The sequence below is a fragment of the Saitoella complicata genome (assembly GCF_001661265.1).
Source record: "Saitoella complicata NRRL Y-17804 unplaced genomic scaffold SAICOscaffold_1, whole genome shotgun sequence".
Lineage (NCBI taxonomy): Eukaryota > Fungi > Ascomycota > Saitoellomycetes > Saitoellales > Saitoellaceae > Saitoella > Saitoella complicata.
Window position 1 is genome coordinate 893782 of NW_017566992.1, and position 17562 is coordinate 911343.

The 17562-nt window shown below is 47.9% G+C and overlaps 5 protein-coding genes across 5 annotated transcripts; 3 read left to right on the forward strand and 2 right to left on the reverse strand.

Annotated features, from left to right (window-relative positions):
• The first annotated feature begins 103 nt into the window (after window positions 1-103).
• On the forward strand, window positions 104-4387 carry SAICODRAFT_74792 (putative nuclear condensin complex subunit Smc4). Its single transcript, XM_019170948.1, has 3 exons — window positions 104-4011; window positions 4069-4167; window positions 4223-4387. The coding sequence occupies exons 1-3, from the start codon at window positions 298-300 to the stop codon at window positions 4271-4273; spliced, it is 3864 nt and encodes a 1287-aa protein (XP_019027455.1). The 5' UTR covers window positions 104-297; the 3' UTR covers window positions 4274-4387.
• Window positions 4388-4479: 92 nt separating this feature from the next.
• Window positions 4480-5717, forward strand: SAICODRAFT_87071 (uncharacterized protein). The gene is made up of 3 exons (XM_019171468.1): window positions 4480-4941; window positions 4998-5405; window positions 5461-5717. Exons 1-3 carry the CDS (start codon window positions 4507-4509, stop codon window positions 5704-5706), a joined length of 1089 nt encoding a protein of 362 aa, XP_019027456.1. The 5' UTR covers window positions 4480-4506; the 3' UTR covers window positions 5707-5717.
• Window positions 5718-11859: 6142 nt separating this feature from the next.
• SAICODRAFT_4525 (uncharacterized protein) lies at window positions 11860-13377 on the forward strand (the record flags this gene model as incomplete). Its single annotated transcript, XM_019168803.1, has 1 exon — window positions 11860-13377. One exon carries the CDS (start codon window positions 11860-11862, stop codon window positions 13375-13377), a length of 1518 nt encoding a protein of 505 aa, XP_019027457.1.
• On the reverse strand, window positions 13340-14507 carry SAICODRAFT_28552 (AAA-domain-containing protein; the record flags this gene model as incomplete). Its single annotated transcript, XM_019167167.1, has 1 exon — window positions 13340-14507. A coding segment is annotated over one exon (1029 nt), but the record flags the coding sequence as incomplete, so codon positions are not given.
• Window positions 14508-16196: 1689 nt separating this feature from the next.
• Window positions 16197-17411, reverse strand: SAICODRAFT_50995 (CRAL/TRIO domain-containing protein; the record flags this gene model as incomplete). Its single annotated transcript, XM_019169027.1, has 1 exon — window positions 16197-17411. One exon carries the CDS (start codon window positions 17409-17411, stop codon window positions 16197-16199), a length of 1215 nt encoding a protein of 404 aa, XP_019027459.1.
• Window positions 17412-17562: the final 151 nt, after the last annotated feature.

The following is a 17562-nucleotide window of genomic DNA, read 5'->3' on the forward strand; positions in this document are numbered from 1 at the left end:
GCTACGCCTGTCCGAAGAACTGCCCGTAAGGCTGCATCAAGGAGGGTCGCAGACTCTTCAGAGTCGGAGGAGTCGAGTGAGGAAGAACCTGTAGTACCAGCATCGACAATATCGCGAAGGCGCGTTGTTGCCGATGATAATGACGATGAGGATTTTGACGATACACCAAAGGCACCGACAAAACGCGTACCTCGAGCATCCTCGGCTCGCGCTTCATCGGCAACTCCAAAGCCGCGTGAACCGCGTACAAAGAGTGTTCTTTTGAAAGAGCCTCTAACCGTTCTTGCCGAGACGCAGATGAATGCGGATATCGAAATGGATGAAGCGGAGGCTACACAGCTGCACGTGAAGGAGGAAGAAGATATCGAAACCGACCACAAGGAAAACGCCGAAAAGCTCGCAAACTTGAAACTCGACCCCAATCAACAGCCATCAGATTCAACCAGCAAGCCATTAAACACGTCTCTGCCTCTTCCTCCAAAGACTACACCAACTCTACCCAAAATCACCGAGTCTGAAGGACCACGAAGACGTGTTGTTATCACGCACCTCGTTCTGTACAACTTCAAATCATATGCCGGCAGACAAGAAATCGGACCTTTCCATACCTCCTTTTCCTCCGTTGTTGGTCCCAACGGATCTGGAAAGTCCAACGTGATCGATTCCCTCCTTTTCGTCTTCGGTTTCCGAGCGAGCAAGATGCGTCAAGGAAAGATCTCGGCTTTGATTCACAACTCTGCCCAGCACCCGGACCTCGACTCCTGCGCAGTCGAAGTTCACTTCCAGGAAGTCATCGATGTCAGTGACGGCAAGACTGAGGTCGTCCCCAATTCTCGCCTCATTGTCGCGCGTGAAGCCTTCAAGAACAACTCAAGTAGGTACACCCTGAACGGAAGAACCAGCAACTACACGGAAGTCACGGCATTGTTGCGCGAAAAAGGCATCGACCTTGACCATAAGCGGTTCTTAATTCTCCAGGGTGAAGTCGAGTCTATCGCCCAGATGAAGCCCAAAGCTCAGGGTGAGCACGACGATGGACTGCTTGAATACTTGGAAGATATCATCGGCACTTCCAAATACAAAAAGCCAATCGAAGAGACCGCTCAAGAGGTCGAGGCCCTTGGCGAGACATTCCTCGAAAAGTCCAACCGCGTTGCCCTTGTTGAAAAGGAGAAAGCTGCATTGGAGGACAAGAAGAATCAAGTCTTGGAATACATTCGCGACGAGAATGAACTTGTTTCAAAGCAGTCTTTACTCTATCAAGTTTACATCGCCGGATGCAACCAGAACATCGAAGTCACAAAGGAAATCACGACTGAACTACGGAAGGAGTTGGAGGCGGAACAGGCGGCGCACAAAGGCAACGAAGACGAGATCAAGAAGTTGGAAAAACTGCATGCAGAGACCTCTAAAGAGTATGGGAAAATTGAGAAACAGGCGACTGAGGTCAGCAAAGAATTGGCTCATTTTGATCGGGAAGAGGTGCAGTTGCAGGAAAAGCTGAAGCACGCCGAATCAAAACAAAAGAAGGCCGCCAAAACCATGCAGACTAGCAAGCACTCGCTCTCAGAATCGACCACTTGGATACAGAATTACGAGGAGGAGAACGCAAAGCACAACAAGCAACTGGCTGTTCTGGAGAAGAACCTTCTTGAAGAGGAAAAAGAGTTGGAAGACATCCGCCAAAGTTTGAAGAGCAAGACCCAAGGACTTTCCGATGAAATCGAGCGCAAGCAGAAGTCTCTCGAGCCTTGGACTGCACGTGTAAACGACAAGGTTTCTGCGATTGCGGTCATGCAGTCAGAACTTGACATGTTGCAAGAAAAGAGCACCGAAGCCGAACGGGCCATCGAGGAGACGAACGAGCAAATTGGTCGTATCATCGAAGAGGGTCAAGCCAAAGAAGCGGAACTTGCCGCTCGGCAAAAAGAAGGTCGATCAGTAACTCGAGATATCGCGAGTGTGCGAGCAAAGCTTGAAGAAGCTGACGCTCGTGGTTCCAAACTCCGGGATGCTCTTTCAAAGGCACGTCAAAGTGCTGCCGAAGGCAAGGCCTCTTTAGCTGCTTCTCAGACTCAAGGAAATGTTCTTTCAGGTCTTATGCGGTTGAAGGAATCAGGCCGTGTTCAAGGTTTCCACGGCCGCCTTGGAAGCCTCGGCACAATTGATGCGAAGTACGATGTCGCAATCTCCACCGCATGTCCAGCCCTGGAAAACATGGTTGTGGATTCTGTCGAGGTCGGTCAGCAGTGCATTGATTACCTACGCAAGAACAATCTCGGTCGTGCCATGTTCATCTTGCTGGATCGCCTCTCGGCAAGGAACATGAACCCGATTGAAACGCCTGAGAATGCTCCTCGTCTGTTCGACCTCGTAAAGCCGAAGGACCCAAGGTTTGCTCCGGCTTTCTACAGTGTCCTACAGAACACTCTGGTTGCCGCTGATCTCGAGCAGGCGAACCGTATCGCATATGGAAAGCAGAGATGGCGGGTTGTTACTCTTGATGGTCAATTGATTGACAAATCCGGAACAATGACTGGTGGTGGCACTCGTGTTGCCCGCGGTGGTATGAGCAGCAAGCTCGTTGCCGAGGTGTCGCGAGAGAAGGTTGGCAAGCTAGAACAGGATTGTGATGCACTTGAAACTGAGCAGAAAGAGTTCTTGAAAGAACACGGTGAGCATGAGCGAAACTTGCAGGAACTTCTAGAGCGCCACCCGCAATTGGAAGTGATCGTATCTAAGATCGACCTGGAGCTGAAATCTTTGCAAAAGAACCTCGAGGATGCGCAGACGCGTCTGAATGAACTCGGTGTTCAGCCTCAGCAGTCCGCCTCAGAAGTCAAGCGCATGACCAAGCTTCAGTCTGATATAGCCAAGTCTGAAAAGGAGCTTGCCCAGATCCGGTCTGAGATGTCAGGTGTTGAAGACGAGATCAAGTTTCTGCAAGACAAGATTATGGAAGTGGGTGGTGTTCGTCTGCGTACTCAGAAGGCTAAGGTCGACAGTCTTCGCGAGCAAATCGAGACGTTGAACGAGCGCATTACTGCAGCAGATGTGGCTCGCTCCAAAGCACACAAGGACTCTGTTAAGCACACGAAGGCTCTAGACAACTCTGAGCGAGAATTCGATAACATTGCAAATGACCTCAAGGCTATCGAAGAAAGGATGCTCTCTCAGCAAGAGCAATCTCGTGAAACCCGTCAACGTGCAGCGCAAGCTCGCGACCTGTTGGAAACCAAAGCTGAAGAACTTTCGGCACTGAAGGCTGATTTTGACCAGAAGACCGAGGCTCTGAATGCCATTCGGGCGGAGGAAATCGAGATGCAGAACAAACTCAAGGAGCACGAGAAAGTACTCCTTGAAAACGAAAAGCGACTTGTGCATTGGACCGAGCGTCTTGCAAAATTGTCTCTCCACAACATCTCGGACTTCCAAGATAGCGGAACGCAGCAAGTGGCTGAATTGCCTGTTTACAGTCAAGACGAGCTTGAAGACGTTGAGACGGGCCGTCTTAAGGGAGAGATTGCTGTTCTCGAAGAGAAGACCCAAAACACGAAGGTTGACTTCGCTGTTCTGGATGAGTATCGTCGTAGACTCGAAGAATACCAAGCGCGCCGGCAAGACCTGGAGACTGCAACAAGCGCCCGTGATACTGCGAAGAAACGATATGACGACTTGCGAAAGCGTCGACTCGAAGAGTTTATGGAAGGGTTTAACATCATCTCTCTCCGTTTGAAGGAGATGTACCAAATGATCACCATGGGCGGTAATGCCGAACTTGAATTGGTGGATAGTTTGGACCCATTTTCCGAAGGTATTCTCTTCAGTGTCATGCCCCCAAAAAAGAGTTGGAAAAACATTTCCAACCTTTCGGGTGGTGAGAAGACTCTCAGTTCTTTGGCTTTGGTCTTTGCTTTGCATCATTTCAAGCCAACTCCTCTGTATGTCATGGACGAGATTGATGCTGCACTCGATTTTCGTAACGTGTCTATCGTCGCCAATTACATCAAGGTAATATCTGACATGACCTTACCGTTGGTGGAATATATTTGCTAATTCCTGAGGCAGGAACGAACGAAGAATGCGCAGTTCATTGTTATCTCGCTACGTAACAACATGTTTGAGCTTGCTTCACGTTTGGTTGGAATTTACAAGACGGCCAACATGGTAAGTGAACTATTTGGTATCATCTGCCGACGTTGATGCTGACGCGTGGTACTAGACCAAAAGTATCACCATCGAGAATAAGGATTTCCTTAGAAGATCTGCTTGATTGCTCTTCTGAACACAATTCATGTTATATATGGAGGATTTGGTTAGGCGTTCGGAGCTTCGATACTTGTTTATTGAGAGTACATAATGGATAATTCACATTCAAATGGGTCCGTATCAATAGCACGGTCAGGCAACGCCATGCCTATTCCGGTATACGTGCCAGCAGGCACGTCGACTCCCGAATTTCGACGTTACATCGCATACACACTTTATAAACGTCTGTTCGTTAAAATGGCCGGACAAGAACCTGCCATTCAGGAAATGTTTGTTGACCAGACCGCTGTCGAAAACGATACTGCTATGACTTCAGATGCTCAAGCTGGGGCATCTGTGGCAGGAGAAACCGTGAAAGCTGCCGACGGAACCGTTGAGTCTTCTTCAGAACAGCAAACTACGGCAAACGATGAATCCACTGGTGCACCAGCTATCAGCAAGCGTGCGCAAAAGCGCGCCATCAAGTTGGAACGGATCAAGGAGCAGCAGAAGCAGAAGAAGCAACAGAAGAAGGAGGAGAAGGCTCGCAAGCGTACTTTGATTGAGAGCGGTGAACTGGCGGAAGAACCACCCGCTAAGAAGGCAAAGACGCCGAGGCCATTTATCCAGCAAGAGCCGAGTAATGTTGGTATCATTATCGACTGTAGTTTTGACGACAAGATGACAGATAAGGTTAGTGAGTGAGTTCGTACGAACAGCGTACAAATGCTAACCTGCTTGATCAACAGGAAATTGTGTCGCTATGCTCTCAACTCACTCGCTGTTATTCCGACAATCGGAAAGCCAAACATCCGGTGAGACTCTCCATGACATCCGTGGACAAGAGACTTGGCGACCGTATGCATACCGTCTTCAGAGATCAGCACAAGAACTGGAAGGATGTCAAGGTCACATCTGAACCTTATGAGCTTCCTCCACAGGAACAGCGTGCCGACGGTAACCTGGTTTATCTTACGGCCGATTCTGAGACGACGATCACCGAACTTGACGAGAACAAATCTTACATTATTGGTGGTATCGTGGATCGTAACCGCTACAAGAGCCTTTGCTTCAACAAGGCTAAGGAGCAAGGAATTCCTACGGCAAAACTTCCCATTGGACGTTTGCAAGCATCTAAAGTACTTACCGTCAACCAGGTACGTCCCATGCTTTGTGGTTGAAAAATTGCGCATACTAACGTGTACCGAATAGGTCCTGGAGATCATGTTGAAGGCAATCGAGCTCAAAGATTGGGACAGAGCTTGCAAGGCGGTCATTCCTCAACGAAAGCAACTTGTGGAAGGTGAGAATGCAGAGGATGAAGCGGAGGAAGAATACGACGGTTGTGAAGAGGAAGAACAAGGTAACGAGGTTCCTGCTGGGAACTCTGAAGCTGGCGATGACGGTCAAACCGAGGCAGGTATCGTGGAGGCTGTGCCTGTTGCGACGACTTCTTAGTTATATCCGCTATGCTAGTGAAGTAAGTACTTAAACAAAGAACACTAAACCGTTACCATACGGTCATACAATATTACTGCGACAAGGCGCGTTGCGTACGTGTAAAGCCAACCGGCTTCTAACGTTGTCGGTTTTCGCAAAATTCACGGTCTCCATTCTGCTATGGCCATAAAACCCGGAATACGCTGTGCTGGTGTGGTCAGAGTGCCGACAGCATGTTGATCATCCTTGTACATGCACCCACGGTAGCCTTTGATTGCGAAAATCCTGGATTATCACCGTATTCAATTTGCAACACTTTGATCTGGGATGAAACCAAGATTTCGGGGAACGTTCGACTATTCACCATGACAGTTTGAGTTTATTTCCAGGTGGAATAGGTCCTAATCCCATATTTTGTCACGGAAATTCCTTGAAAATATTCTGCAAAATGTTAGAGATTCCCTATGAGGTGAATGCTCGCAGAAATTCTACGAGCAGGCGGGTTGCTCAGCTTCGTCAGAGGCTATCATGCCTTTCGAGAATGCTCCTCAACTATCCCTACGAGATCCCCAAATTCTATTAAACACGATTATAAAACCCGAATAAAATTATCGAGTATCACGAATAGAGTTGTTCGAGTTAGTGGGATATTCTGGGCACAATCTAGATTGACAAGTCGAATTCGGGGGGCTCGTAGGGTATCTTGGGCAGGTGCCAGCTGAAAATATATGCAGCTGCAGGCAAAATACTTGCATGCAAAAACAGTGGATTGTAATCCATGACATGATTGCCGGGCTTCATCTATGACAACATCAAGGATTGCAATGTAAGATTTTGTCTAAAAATCTTCGGTGGATAGTAATTCATGATAGAATGTTGAGTACTTTGCGACTAATCTCAGCCGAATCCACAATGGTGACATGGCTTACGTGCTTGCCTAAGCAGATTTGGGTTTAATCCACGGCTTCGACATTCGTAAGGAAAACTAAAATGGTTTGTCAACACGTGTAATATGTGTGTATTAATGTCCGTTGATCATCCACATGGATCTCCATTCTCGCCCTGTATTGAATAGGTCCGGACGTAGATCCATTGACCGTTTCCCATAGAGCGTATATGTATTCCATAAAATTTTTATTCCAAAAGCCCGATCAAGGTTACGAATGAATGACTAGCTTGCAAACATGGCCCTATGAACATATATATGTGAGGACCATGGATTACCAGGTCAAATTTTACCCCTAATTATCTGTTATGGATAAAGCCCGGTTTTATGAGGAATTCTAATCCATGACCAATCGGTGGCCATTGTCTAATCCCCGGCGAATCCACGAGTTGATATGGATCACGCTCGCGCCCAAGAGAAATCGCGTTTAGTCCATGATTTTGACTTTGTAGGGATATTTCTAAGTATATATCCTATATACCTCTTTACACACGCAATTACTATTCTCATCTTAGTATCAAGTTATAAACTACGGTCTATCTCAACCGAGCATCACAGCTTCATGAGATTTAATCGTGGGCATTAAATATTGGGATTTATCACGAAACTTTAATGGGAATTTCGTGAGATTTCCCTGAGTCAAAGTGCTGACTCCCGAGAAAATCATCATGGCATTCCCATGACATATTCAAAGCAATCCTGTGTCTGCAATCTTGTTGCGTAGAGCCCGGGATGTAGGAACTTCAGATTTATGCTCTTAACTACAGATGAAAATGAAGACCAAATTATGATTCATAAAGGACCTCTATATATATACCTGACATATACATAATCTGCATGTGATACCTGCCCTACGGACGATCAGCTCATGTATTTGACATGACATCAGCATGTAATCAACATGTAATCAACATGTAATCAACATGTAAACAATGGAAACATACTGATTACATGACCACTGGGTCATGTAATTTATGACTGATTACAGATTTCTGTCAAGTGTACCATGTACAATGCTATCATAAATAGATGGGTCGATTAGCAGTCTAGTAGCCCTATCCCATCCCAACGTATGTTTCTGAACAATTCACGCTGGTTTACTAGGTACACCGCCACTCCAGAGCGTCTCAGGTCAAGGACAACAACGGACTGTTGTACGATATACCTGCACTGGACATAAGACGCCGCAGCTGTGGCCAGAGTACTAGCCGAAAGAGATACTGCTTACAAGCCTCCAAGCAAGCATGGACCTTGACCAAACCCTACGCACCCAACGCTCGTGGTAATTGCTCGAAAGTAGCAGCGCCATGCGGTGGTCGACCATATACGTACGCGTACGCGTCGTCATCTTCAGCGTTGTGGACGAAACAAACAAACTCCATTCAATCCCCAGGTGGTGCATTCACTTTTCAATATGCTCTTTGCGGGGTGACCAGACTTGCGCTTGGGCTGCCCTCACCGAGTCTGGCCATGGAAAGTTCTTCTTCCCTATCAACGCAGAATTGCGCCATCTTCTGTTCATTCCACTGCGTCCTCATTCGTTAAACACCGACGAAACAGCACCATCAATGCTGTAAGAGGTCGCTCGCTTCCAAGCCTGACTTCCAAAGGCGCTCTGTGCGTATCAAGAGGTAACGTTGCGTGTGCGTAATGAGAATCTACTCTACGAGTGTATGCTGACAGTTCAACTCGTGCATTGTTCGTGCACCTTCCCCACGCTGTCTGACAGCCGCTGCAGCGTCCGAAACTATCGGGTATTGAGGATCCCTACCCTCGCAACGGTTTCTCATTGCATCTATGCCGACTCACCGTACCCAATTGTACACGCGTCCACTCGTCCCACTCTCTTAACTCCTACAACAGATCCACGTCATCCGAAGCTCATCTACACATCTGTGACTCCAAAACGTCCGCACAACTCCCAATCGTGCGTAAAGTCCCTTCGTAAGATGTAAAAAGATATAACATGAGTGATCTTTAGAGGAGCGCTCAACTCACGAGCACCCGGTTGGTAAGGTCTAAGTTTGTCATTTACATGATCGCTATTCTGTAATTTACCTGCTATCTGGTCTTGGTTTACAGACTGAACGATATTTTGGGTATATTCTAAGGTATTTTGCTGCAACTCTAGTTTGATAATAATCCTGAATTTCATTCTGTGATTGTAATCCTTGACATTATTGCTAGACTTAATCCATGATCTTGTCTGGGATTGTGATCCATGTTTTTTCAGAGATCTCTGCTTGGATTGTGTTCCATGACAAACAGCATGATATGTGACTATTCCCAGTCAAATCCTCGAATTTCTCCATGATTCTGCACTTGCGCACATCCATTCGGGTTTAATGCATGATTTCCCAAGTCACAGGGTGGAGTGTATTCTGTGCGTTCATCCAATTTACAAACCGGCTGGCGTGGTGCCAAGGACCATACCAATCCCTCATTGTGCACGTGGACTACGCGTGGAATTTTCGTGAGTTCAAATTCACGATGTTGACCAGCGCAGGGTACTACCAATTCTATTCTGAGCGGTTGAGATTCCGACGTGGATTATGCACACTTCATCTTGGATAAATATTCTGGCAGAAATCTAATAAACCTTTTTCACCTGGTAATGTCGCTCTTTGGTCTGATATGGATGTGAATGTCCCCGCACACTCTTCCGCATTTTCCCAAGATTTCCTGTTGGATTGAGCCTAAACTCATTGTGCATCATTCAGAATCAGATCATGGATTATGAGGACTTAAATCGTGGTTTGCGTCCTGTTATCAAGAACACGATTATGGTTTTTCCACGACTGAAAAAGATCGGATTAAATGAGGTTTTGTAATCCATGATTTCCACGAACGCATTGCATGGTTGGTTGATATGTGTCGTTATTGTCTTATAAGATTTCAAGTGTGACATAATGCAAGCTACTGTTTTATGCGTGAGGTATTGATGTCTCGTATTTTATGCTGTTGGGGCTTTTAATTGAAGTGATGTGCTTCGGGCAACCGAGGTCAGTTGACTGCTGTGACATAACGATCCATGATGATGTCGAGGATTGCTCGGCGAAGTGAATCGGTCCTGCGCCATTCGGGCCAAATACCAGACGCCTTCCCGTAAATTGTCTAAAACTTTGCTTAGCAATCTCGAAGATTATCCCAAACGTTGGCGCGGATCATAGCGAATCAGATTATGGATTACGCCCAACACAGTTATGTGTTATGCTGTAACGAAGCATGGATTATAATCTGAACAATGCAGTGGATCTTGCGGAATCTTGTCCTGGCTTATGCACAACAGTAACATGAATTGTAAGAAAGTGAATCATGAATCATGAGAAACAGTATCAAGGATAACCATGGTTTTATACGGACGCGGGATCAAATTGTGCTTTGATCATGGATTATATATACAAGGAAAAATATTCATGAGACGAAAACGTGACATGGATTTATCATTGGGTTTGCCAGATTGAATCATGGAATAGGGGCAGTCAGATCTTGTGAAGAAATGATCTGATTAAGTTTACTTGCCTGTCGTCATAGAAACCGCGTGAGATTAGACCTAAACGCGCATTGTTCTTCTGACTGATCATCAAAGTCAGATGTTTGAAAAGTATGACATCATATATCACATCATATGTGTTGAGCATGTCTATACAAAGCAGGAAGCCTAGGTGAAATAGATGAAATAGGTTGTGTATAGCAAGCATTCAAATCTTTAAGACATGTACAAATTATGTTTGCAGCTTTCTCAAGTTATTTACTTCGACTTTTTTTTGGCAGTGATCCATGATTGTATCTGGGATTGTAATCCATGACATGACCATTGGGCTTATCAATAATCCTGTCTAGGATTTCTGCCAGGATAGTCACCCACGATGAAGTAAGTGTTCCATGTGTAATCCCAGACGAATCCACGATTCTGACGTGAATTGCGCACTTGCCTAATGGAATTCGGCTTTAATCCATGATTTTTGACCATGAATGGAGCGCGTGGGCCTGCGCTCATGCAGCTTCATGAAAATGTGAATAATGCCTGATTTTACGAAACGAAGTTGCGGAAAAACCCGGTTCTATCTGCACTTCTTTGCCAGAAATTTCCTGAACAGAAACACGAAAGCGTACATTTTGTGGTGACTGGTGTTCTCAAGTACCGGGCTTCATCCCAGATTACACTATCATCGCGAAAATCATAGATTACAAATTTGAGGTTAACCCACCGGGCTTAATCCTTAATAAGGATTGGGTTTGATCCTTGACGAGATCCGGCACAATCCTTGAAAACTTCGGGCGTAATCCATGATTGATCTCGCTTTATTCCTGAGAGATCAGACTCAATGCCAATTGTTGTTCAGCATAATCCGTGTCATTTGTTATTTTACTGGCTGATTTTGCCGGTCGTGAAATTCTCACGCCTGTTATGGGAATATAATTGTAGCTGGCATGCTACCAGAAAGATGTAAGAATCATCCTGGATACTAGCATCTCCCTGACTCTTTCAGGCATTTATAATACAAGACGACAACGGACTGGGCGGGCTCGTGTCAAGCACGATCGAAATTCTAGGGCTGCCAGTCTCTCTACGAGGTGAATGCTCGCAGAAATTTCACGTGCAGCTGCACAAACTTAAGGTTGGGGCAGCGCTTGCTGCTTCACGCGGCATTCATGACCATACGTACCGTATACTGCAACTGAGTAGTAGAAGCTTTACTTCAGCATCATTCCAGCTCCTGAGAAATGTATTCAAGTTGAAGCTATGTCATCCTCAACAAGCATCTATCAACTGCATACGCAGAGCCCCGTTGACGACGGTGGCCACCAGTGAGACCTTACTCGCCCAAGTTACGCGACAGAGGTCACCACAATGCGCGAACCATAAGTAGGGAGATACACAACCTGGACACTCCCTCCTCTATGGCCAGGCTCACTATAGAAAGCAAAGCGATGACAAGAGCATCGAAGCAGCCGTCCGGTCTCGAATTTTATTGTAATCAAAGGTCAAGGGCATAATTTCCTCGTCGCGCTCCTGGTGGACCCTTGAGCTTGGCATGTCTCCGTCCTGCATGCCAACCTTATTCGGGCGGGCCTACGAGCATGTGCTCTCTAAACCACCAAGGAGACACATAACACCGCTCGATACGTATGCTTCTTACCAGGGTTGGAGATTACCGTTCATGATCCATCGCTTCGTTAACGGCGAGTTGCGCTTCACTGTCGTCGATGTTGCTCGCACCATGGCGGGCAAGCATCTACGCGCTGCCTTCGTCCTCACATTCGTCCTTGTTATTACCTTGTACTACACAGCGGCACACAGCAACAGTGAGCGGATTGCGGCAATTGGATCAAGAATAGGGTCGAAAATTGGCAATACCATTGATGAAGCGATCTACGCGATCGAACCTGCTGCGCGTCCGAAGCCGCCTTACGTCCCAGAAGGGTCAGATCCGCCAGAGGGATTTTTCGCTCTTGCATCAGATCTCCAGGCGGCAAACAGAACCGATTTCAGGGTCGCAATCGTGACCATGTTGGAAGGATTCACAGCACCAGAAAAGCCTTTGAGATTAGCGAAATGCCGACATGATACGCCCTCCAGATACGCGGCACTGACGAACCAGAAGGATAAGCGGTATTTCTTGGCCATGAATGCATACAACAACGAGGAAGTTCTGCCCACTGTCATGGCGGAGATGGGTGATGTCATTAGTTTGTTGGTAGCTGCGGGTGCTACAATCTTCGTTTCTATTGTTGAGAATGGCTCAGATGACCAAACCCCTGAAATGCTACGTGCTTTTGCCAAGACCCTCAAGGACTGGGGAATATCGAACAAAATTGTGACAAGGCCAGAGAAGACTGATTGGAACGGGCGCAACCGGATCGATATGTTGGTGGACTACCGTAACGAGGCGCTGGCTCCGTTATATGAATCCGACAAGAAGTACGATCGTGTGATATTCTACAACGATATCTATCACTGTTCCAGTGATATTCTGGAGCTTTTGCTTCAGTTTGAAGTCCAAGGTGCAGACATGGTTTGCCCCGTCGATTGGGTTAACCTTGGCTATCCCTATCCAGCTCTGTACGATGCCTGGGTGTTGCATACCATGACCGGCGAGCTTGCGTATCGCCCGAGAGAACCGAAGTTTGATACATACGATCCAGAGACGTTCTTCTCGGATGAAACTTTATCACGGTTTCGTTGGTTGGATCGAAGACCAGTGCAGGTCATGTCGTGCTGGAACGGCGTGACAGTCATGTCCGCGAAACCGTTCCAGATGGACGAAAAGAATGTACGGTTCAGGTCCGGTAATTCAGACGTAGGCGAGTGCAAAGCCAGCGAATGCGAGTTGATTTGTCGAGATTTCTGGAAGTCGGGACATGGAAGGATAGCCGTGGTACCTCGCGTAGCTGTTTCTTATGAGCTCCAGACCTACGAGCTGCTCAAAGGTGTACACGAGGAATCTGATCCGTACATTTACGAGCTTGACAGCAGCATTGCGGACGAAGGATTCAAAAGGTCTAGATTCTCGGGCTGGTTCGAGCGGACGGGCGCGTTGCCGGAAAACATGCGGAACGGCGATCTCTGGAAGCCTGAACGCTGGTGGAAGGCACCATACCCGGAACCAATCAACGAGAAGCTTACATGGCGCAGCAAACCTCCAGAGCAAGTGTGGTGTTTACCGGCGCAAGGATTGGGAGCTCACGATATGTGGCTTGAAAGTTATTACGAGTTACCGGACTGGAGCATTGCTTGAAAAGTATTAGAGGGTCAAGGACTATGATTAATTTGTGCAAATCTATCTTTCTAGCAGCTGGCTTCTGTCATGCGGGTATCTTCGATGCTTCGAATGCATAATCATATCTCTAAACTAGCACCGGTAGTGATACCATTTCGAAAATCCTCATAGGGCTTCAGTACCTCCGGCGTGATCCTCTTCACTAAGCTTCTGACAGCGCCATCAAAATGCCTCTTCTCGACTCTCTCCGCGTCAATGTTATCCTCCATAGCCTTCAAACCAGCTCTCTGGCACAAGGCCGCGATTTCCGCACCAGAGCAGCCGTCTGTGGCGTCTGCCAGCTCTTCGATGGAGATGTCGCCAGCGACCGACATCTTTGAAATTTGGATTTGCAAGATTTGCTTACGCGCATCCAGATCTGGCGGTGCAACGTAGATGATACGATCCAGACGACCCGGCCTCATAAGCGCAGCATCGATGACGTCTGGTCGGTTAGTAGCGGCAAGGATAGTAACATTGACCAATGCTTCAATACCATCCAGTTCGTTGAGTAGAGCAGCCAGCACTCGGTCACTCGAGCCTTCGCTGCCGCCTCGACTCGAAGCGATAGCATCGATTTCGTCAAAGAAGATAATACTGGGACTAGCAGCCCTAGCCTTCCGGAATACCTCTCTGATTGCACGCTCAGATTCACCGACGTATTTGTTGAAAATCTCCGGACCCTTCACGGCCATAAAGTTAAGTCCAGCCTCCGTAGCTAAGGCTTTAGCTGTAAGTGTCTTCGAACATCCAGGGGGACCGTACAAAAGCACGCCCTTAGGAGCCGTCACACCCAAACGTTTGAAAGTATCTGGATGAGTGAGTGGCCATTCCACCGCTTCTCTCAACTTCTGCTTCACGTACTCTTGACCGCCGATATCGGACCAACGTACTTTGGGTGGTTCCAGGAAGATCTCCCTCATAGCGCTTGCTCTGACTGTCGTCAAAGCGGATTCAAGGTCGTCTCTGCGGATCCTCATTTGATCTTGCCCAATGCCTTCCGATAATCCACGTTTGATCGCTCTCATTGCGGCGTCTCTTGTCAAAGCAGCGAGGTCTGCACCGACGTATCCATGTGTGCGGGAAGCCAGGTTTTCGATATCATCAATCTGTAGTTCATGCGGCATACCACTTATTTGCAGATGGAGGATTTCTAATCGTGCATTGGCATCCGGAATGCCCACTTCAAGCTCTTTGTCAAAACGCCCGGGTCTCCTCAGAGCTTCGTCAATGGCATTGGGCCTATTCGTAGCTGCAACGACAACAACCCTTCCACTAGTCTCCATGCCGTCCATGAGCGTCAGAAGCGTAGCAACAACTCTACCCTCAGCTTCGCCACTCTCACCGCCTTGTCGTTTAGGTGCGAGGGCGTCGACTTCATCAATAAAGATGATGCTTGGCTGTTTCTGATTGGCTTCCTCGAAGATATCCCGTAATCGTTGCTCTGACTCTCCCAGATACTTGCTCGTGATACTAGGTCCAGAGATGCGGATGATATGAGCCTTTGTTTCATTAGCGACGGCTCTCAGAAGCATGGTTTTTCCGGTTCCAGGAGGGCCGTACAGGAGGACACCTCTGGGCGGCCGCATGGCGAAACGGGTGAAGATCTCCGGCTGTAAAAGAGGCAGGTGAACCATGTCTTTGAGTACCTCAATCTGCTTTCCTAAACCACCGATGCTGGCATACGTCACGTCTGGTACCTCTCTCGCCGGTCCGACAGGCTCAAGATCAGCCTCAGCTGATTCATGTGAAACGACGTTAACGGAGGTAGCACGCGTTATCAGGAAAACGTGCGGCCCGGCGGGCGTCAGGTCCTCATCATCCAAATCAAGTGCCGACATGTTGACGGATATATCCGCCTGCGACATGTTCATGCTCATGTCTCCGGGCTCAGCAGCAACTATCGAGTCAACAATGAACGATCTCGTGACGCCGCGATAGATGCATTCGATGCTCATCCCTGACGTGACATGCTTCAGGTCAATGAGGGCTTCAGTCAGGTATAGATGAAGTGCTTCATCTGCAGAATGGTCGACGTCCGGGGTAGTCTCATCCAAGAGCACCTCGGATGCCTCGAAGATGTCATCCGTGAACTTCCGTACAGTCACGGCATCGCCTACAGATAGCCCTCCACATGCTCTGAGGACTGCCGGTACGTAGACCAAACTCGGCTCTGAATAAGCATTCCCAGTCCAAGCCGTCCCAACAGCAGCACGTCCGGTATCATCTCCTTCCTGCCGAACAATCACTAGATCACCCGCACCCACGCCCAGACCTTTCATAACGCTCGGGCATATGCCGATCCTTTGTACGGTTCGCGAATTGGTTGAGGAAGTTTGCGCGGGACGGACGATGAACTTCTCCGGCAGGGGTTCTCTTGGGATCTCCAGAGGGATATGCGTAGTCGTTCCCACCAGTTTCGGCACTGTCGGCCGCTTTTTCTTCAGTCTCGTCGCGTTTGAGGCACCGAGCCCTACGGGCCCGGATGATGAACCCTTCGGAGGAGGCATCGGTACGTGTTACGTATTTCTGGATTTCTGGATTTACCCCTGTAACGTCGTCTACCGACAAAATTCAGTCGCCCTGGTCACTGCAGGGGATGTGGGCCGCGATTACGAGGAGTCGTGAGCGGAAGATACTGTGAAGAAAGCCAACAGACGAACTGGCAAGATGTGTAACGATGCATAAACGGAATTATGATTTTCGTCACAGAATATCTCTTCAAAGTGAACTACCCAATAAGAATGCTCATGCTGTGTCTTATCCGTACAAACCCGTGCCCATACCTTCTCTAGTCATTACTCATGCAACAGCCCCAACCTATCGTACACCGTACGAGCTCTGACGTAGGGGTCAAGGGCCCAGTACTGATGTTGCAGTTCAGCAGCTAAAGCTTCTCTCTCCTGTTTTGTGTCGACACCGGCAACCCACTTCTTCGTCGCCTCCTCAAATTTCGCTTCAATGACATTGCGCTCGGCAAGGAGCTTCTCCCTCGTTGTGCTGTCCGCAAGCTTGAAATTTTCGCCAGCAACAGGCTCAATGTAGGTGTATTCCCATTTCTGCGTGCCGCCAAGCTCCGTGTAAATATGGTTAGGGGAGATGAATTGTTCCAAGTCGGCTTGTGAATTTGTGAAATGGATTTTGGAGGCCACGACAGGGTCCAGCCAACCTTTGACGATCTTCCAGATGCCTTGTGCAACCCATGGCGCCTTATGAACGAGACACACTCCCAGGGATTCGGGGTAATGTGCCTCGAAACACTTGATGATGAACTTTAACGGCGTGTAATCCATGTTAGCCATTGAAAAACCATTAAGGTCCATGATGATTGTGGCAGTATCTGCGGGCTCCTTCAACATCAATCGCGTACTCTCCATCAAAAGAATGGTGAATCGCTCCATGGACTCTTCGTTTTGGTCCTTAGCGTGATGCAAGCGACTTCTAATCACACAGATAGGTCGGCCCTGCTTATCTGTACCATGAACGAATGCCTTACCCATACGTAACTGCTTGATTGTACCGTCGTCAGCAGCCTTAGCGGCGCCCTCTTCTCCGGAGAAGACGAGTTCATCAACATCCATCTCCGTGGAACGCCAGTGAATTGTAGAAACAAGCATGATCAAAGCATTCTGAACATCCCACTTCCTAGCCCGGAGAAATCGAAGCATGAGAGCATCAGGATGGTCCGCCTTGACTAACCCCCAAAAGGACTTCCGCAGCTCATCTGGTGTCTGGTTGGCAATAGCGTCTTGATAATCTTTGTTTTGATTAAACTTGTCGTCGGTGTTATCGGGATCGGTGGATTTGTTGGTCGACTTGCGAGAGAGTAATCCAAACCGTCCACTCTTCTTCTTCTCAATGGATTTGGTATCAGTCGAGTCGGACGAGGAAGGTCCAGGGGTAGTCGTCAGACCGAAGACACGGGATGCCTCGGCCCATAGCTCCTTAAGCTTGGTTTCCTGCTCGGTGGTCAAGTTCCCTGGTCGACCTGGAAGCCGTTGAACTGTCGACATGGTGCGAATCGGAAATGGACGTGTGATAGATGATTCTTTGGGTGAGGCGACGTTGTTTTTGGAGGTGAATGCCGGAGTATATGCGTAATACGTCAGAGCTCCAACTGCGATTGTAGTCGTTGATGTCCAGAATACAAGTGCTCTGGTGTTT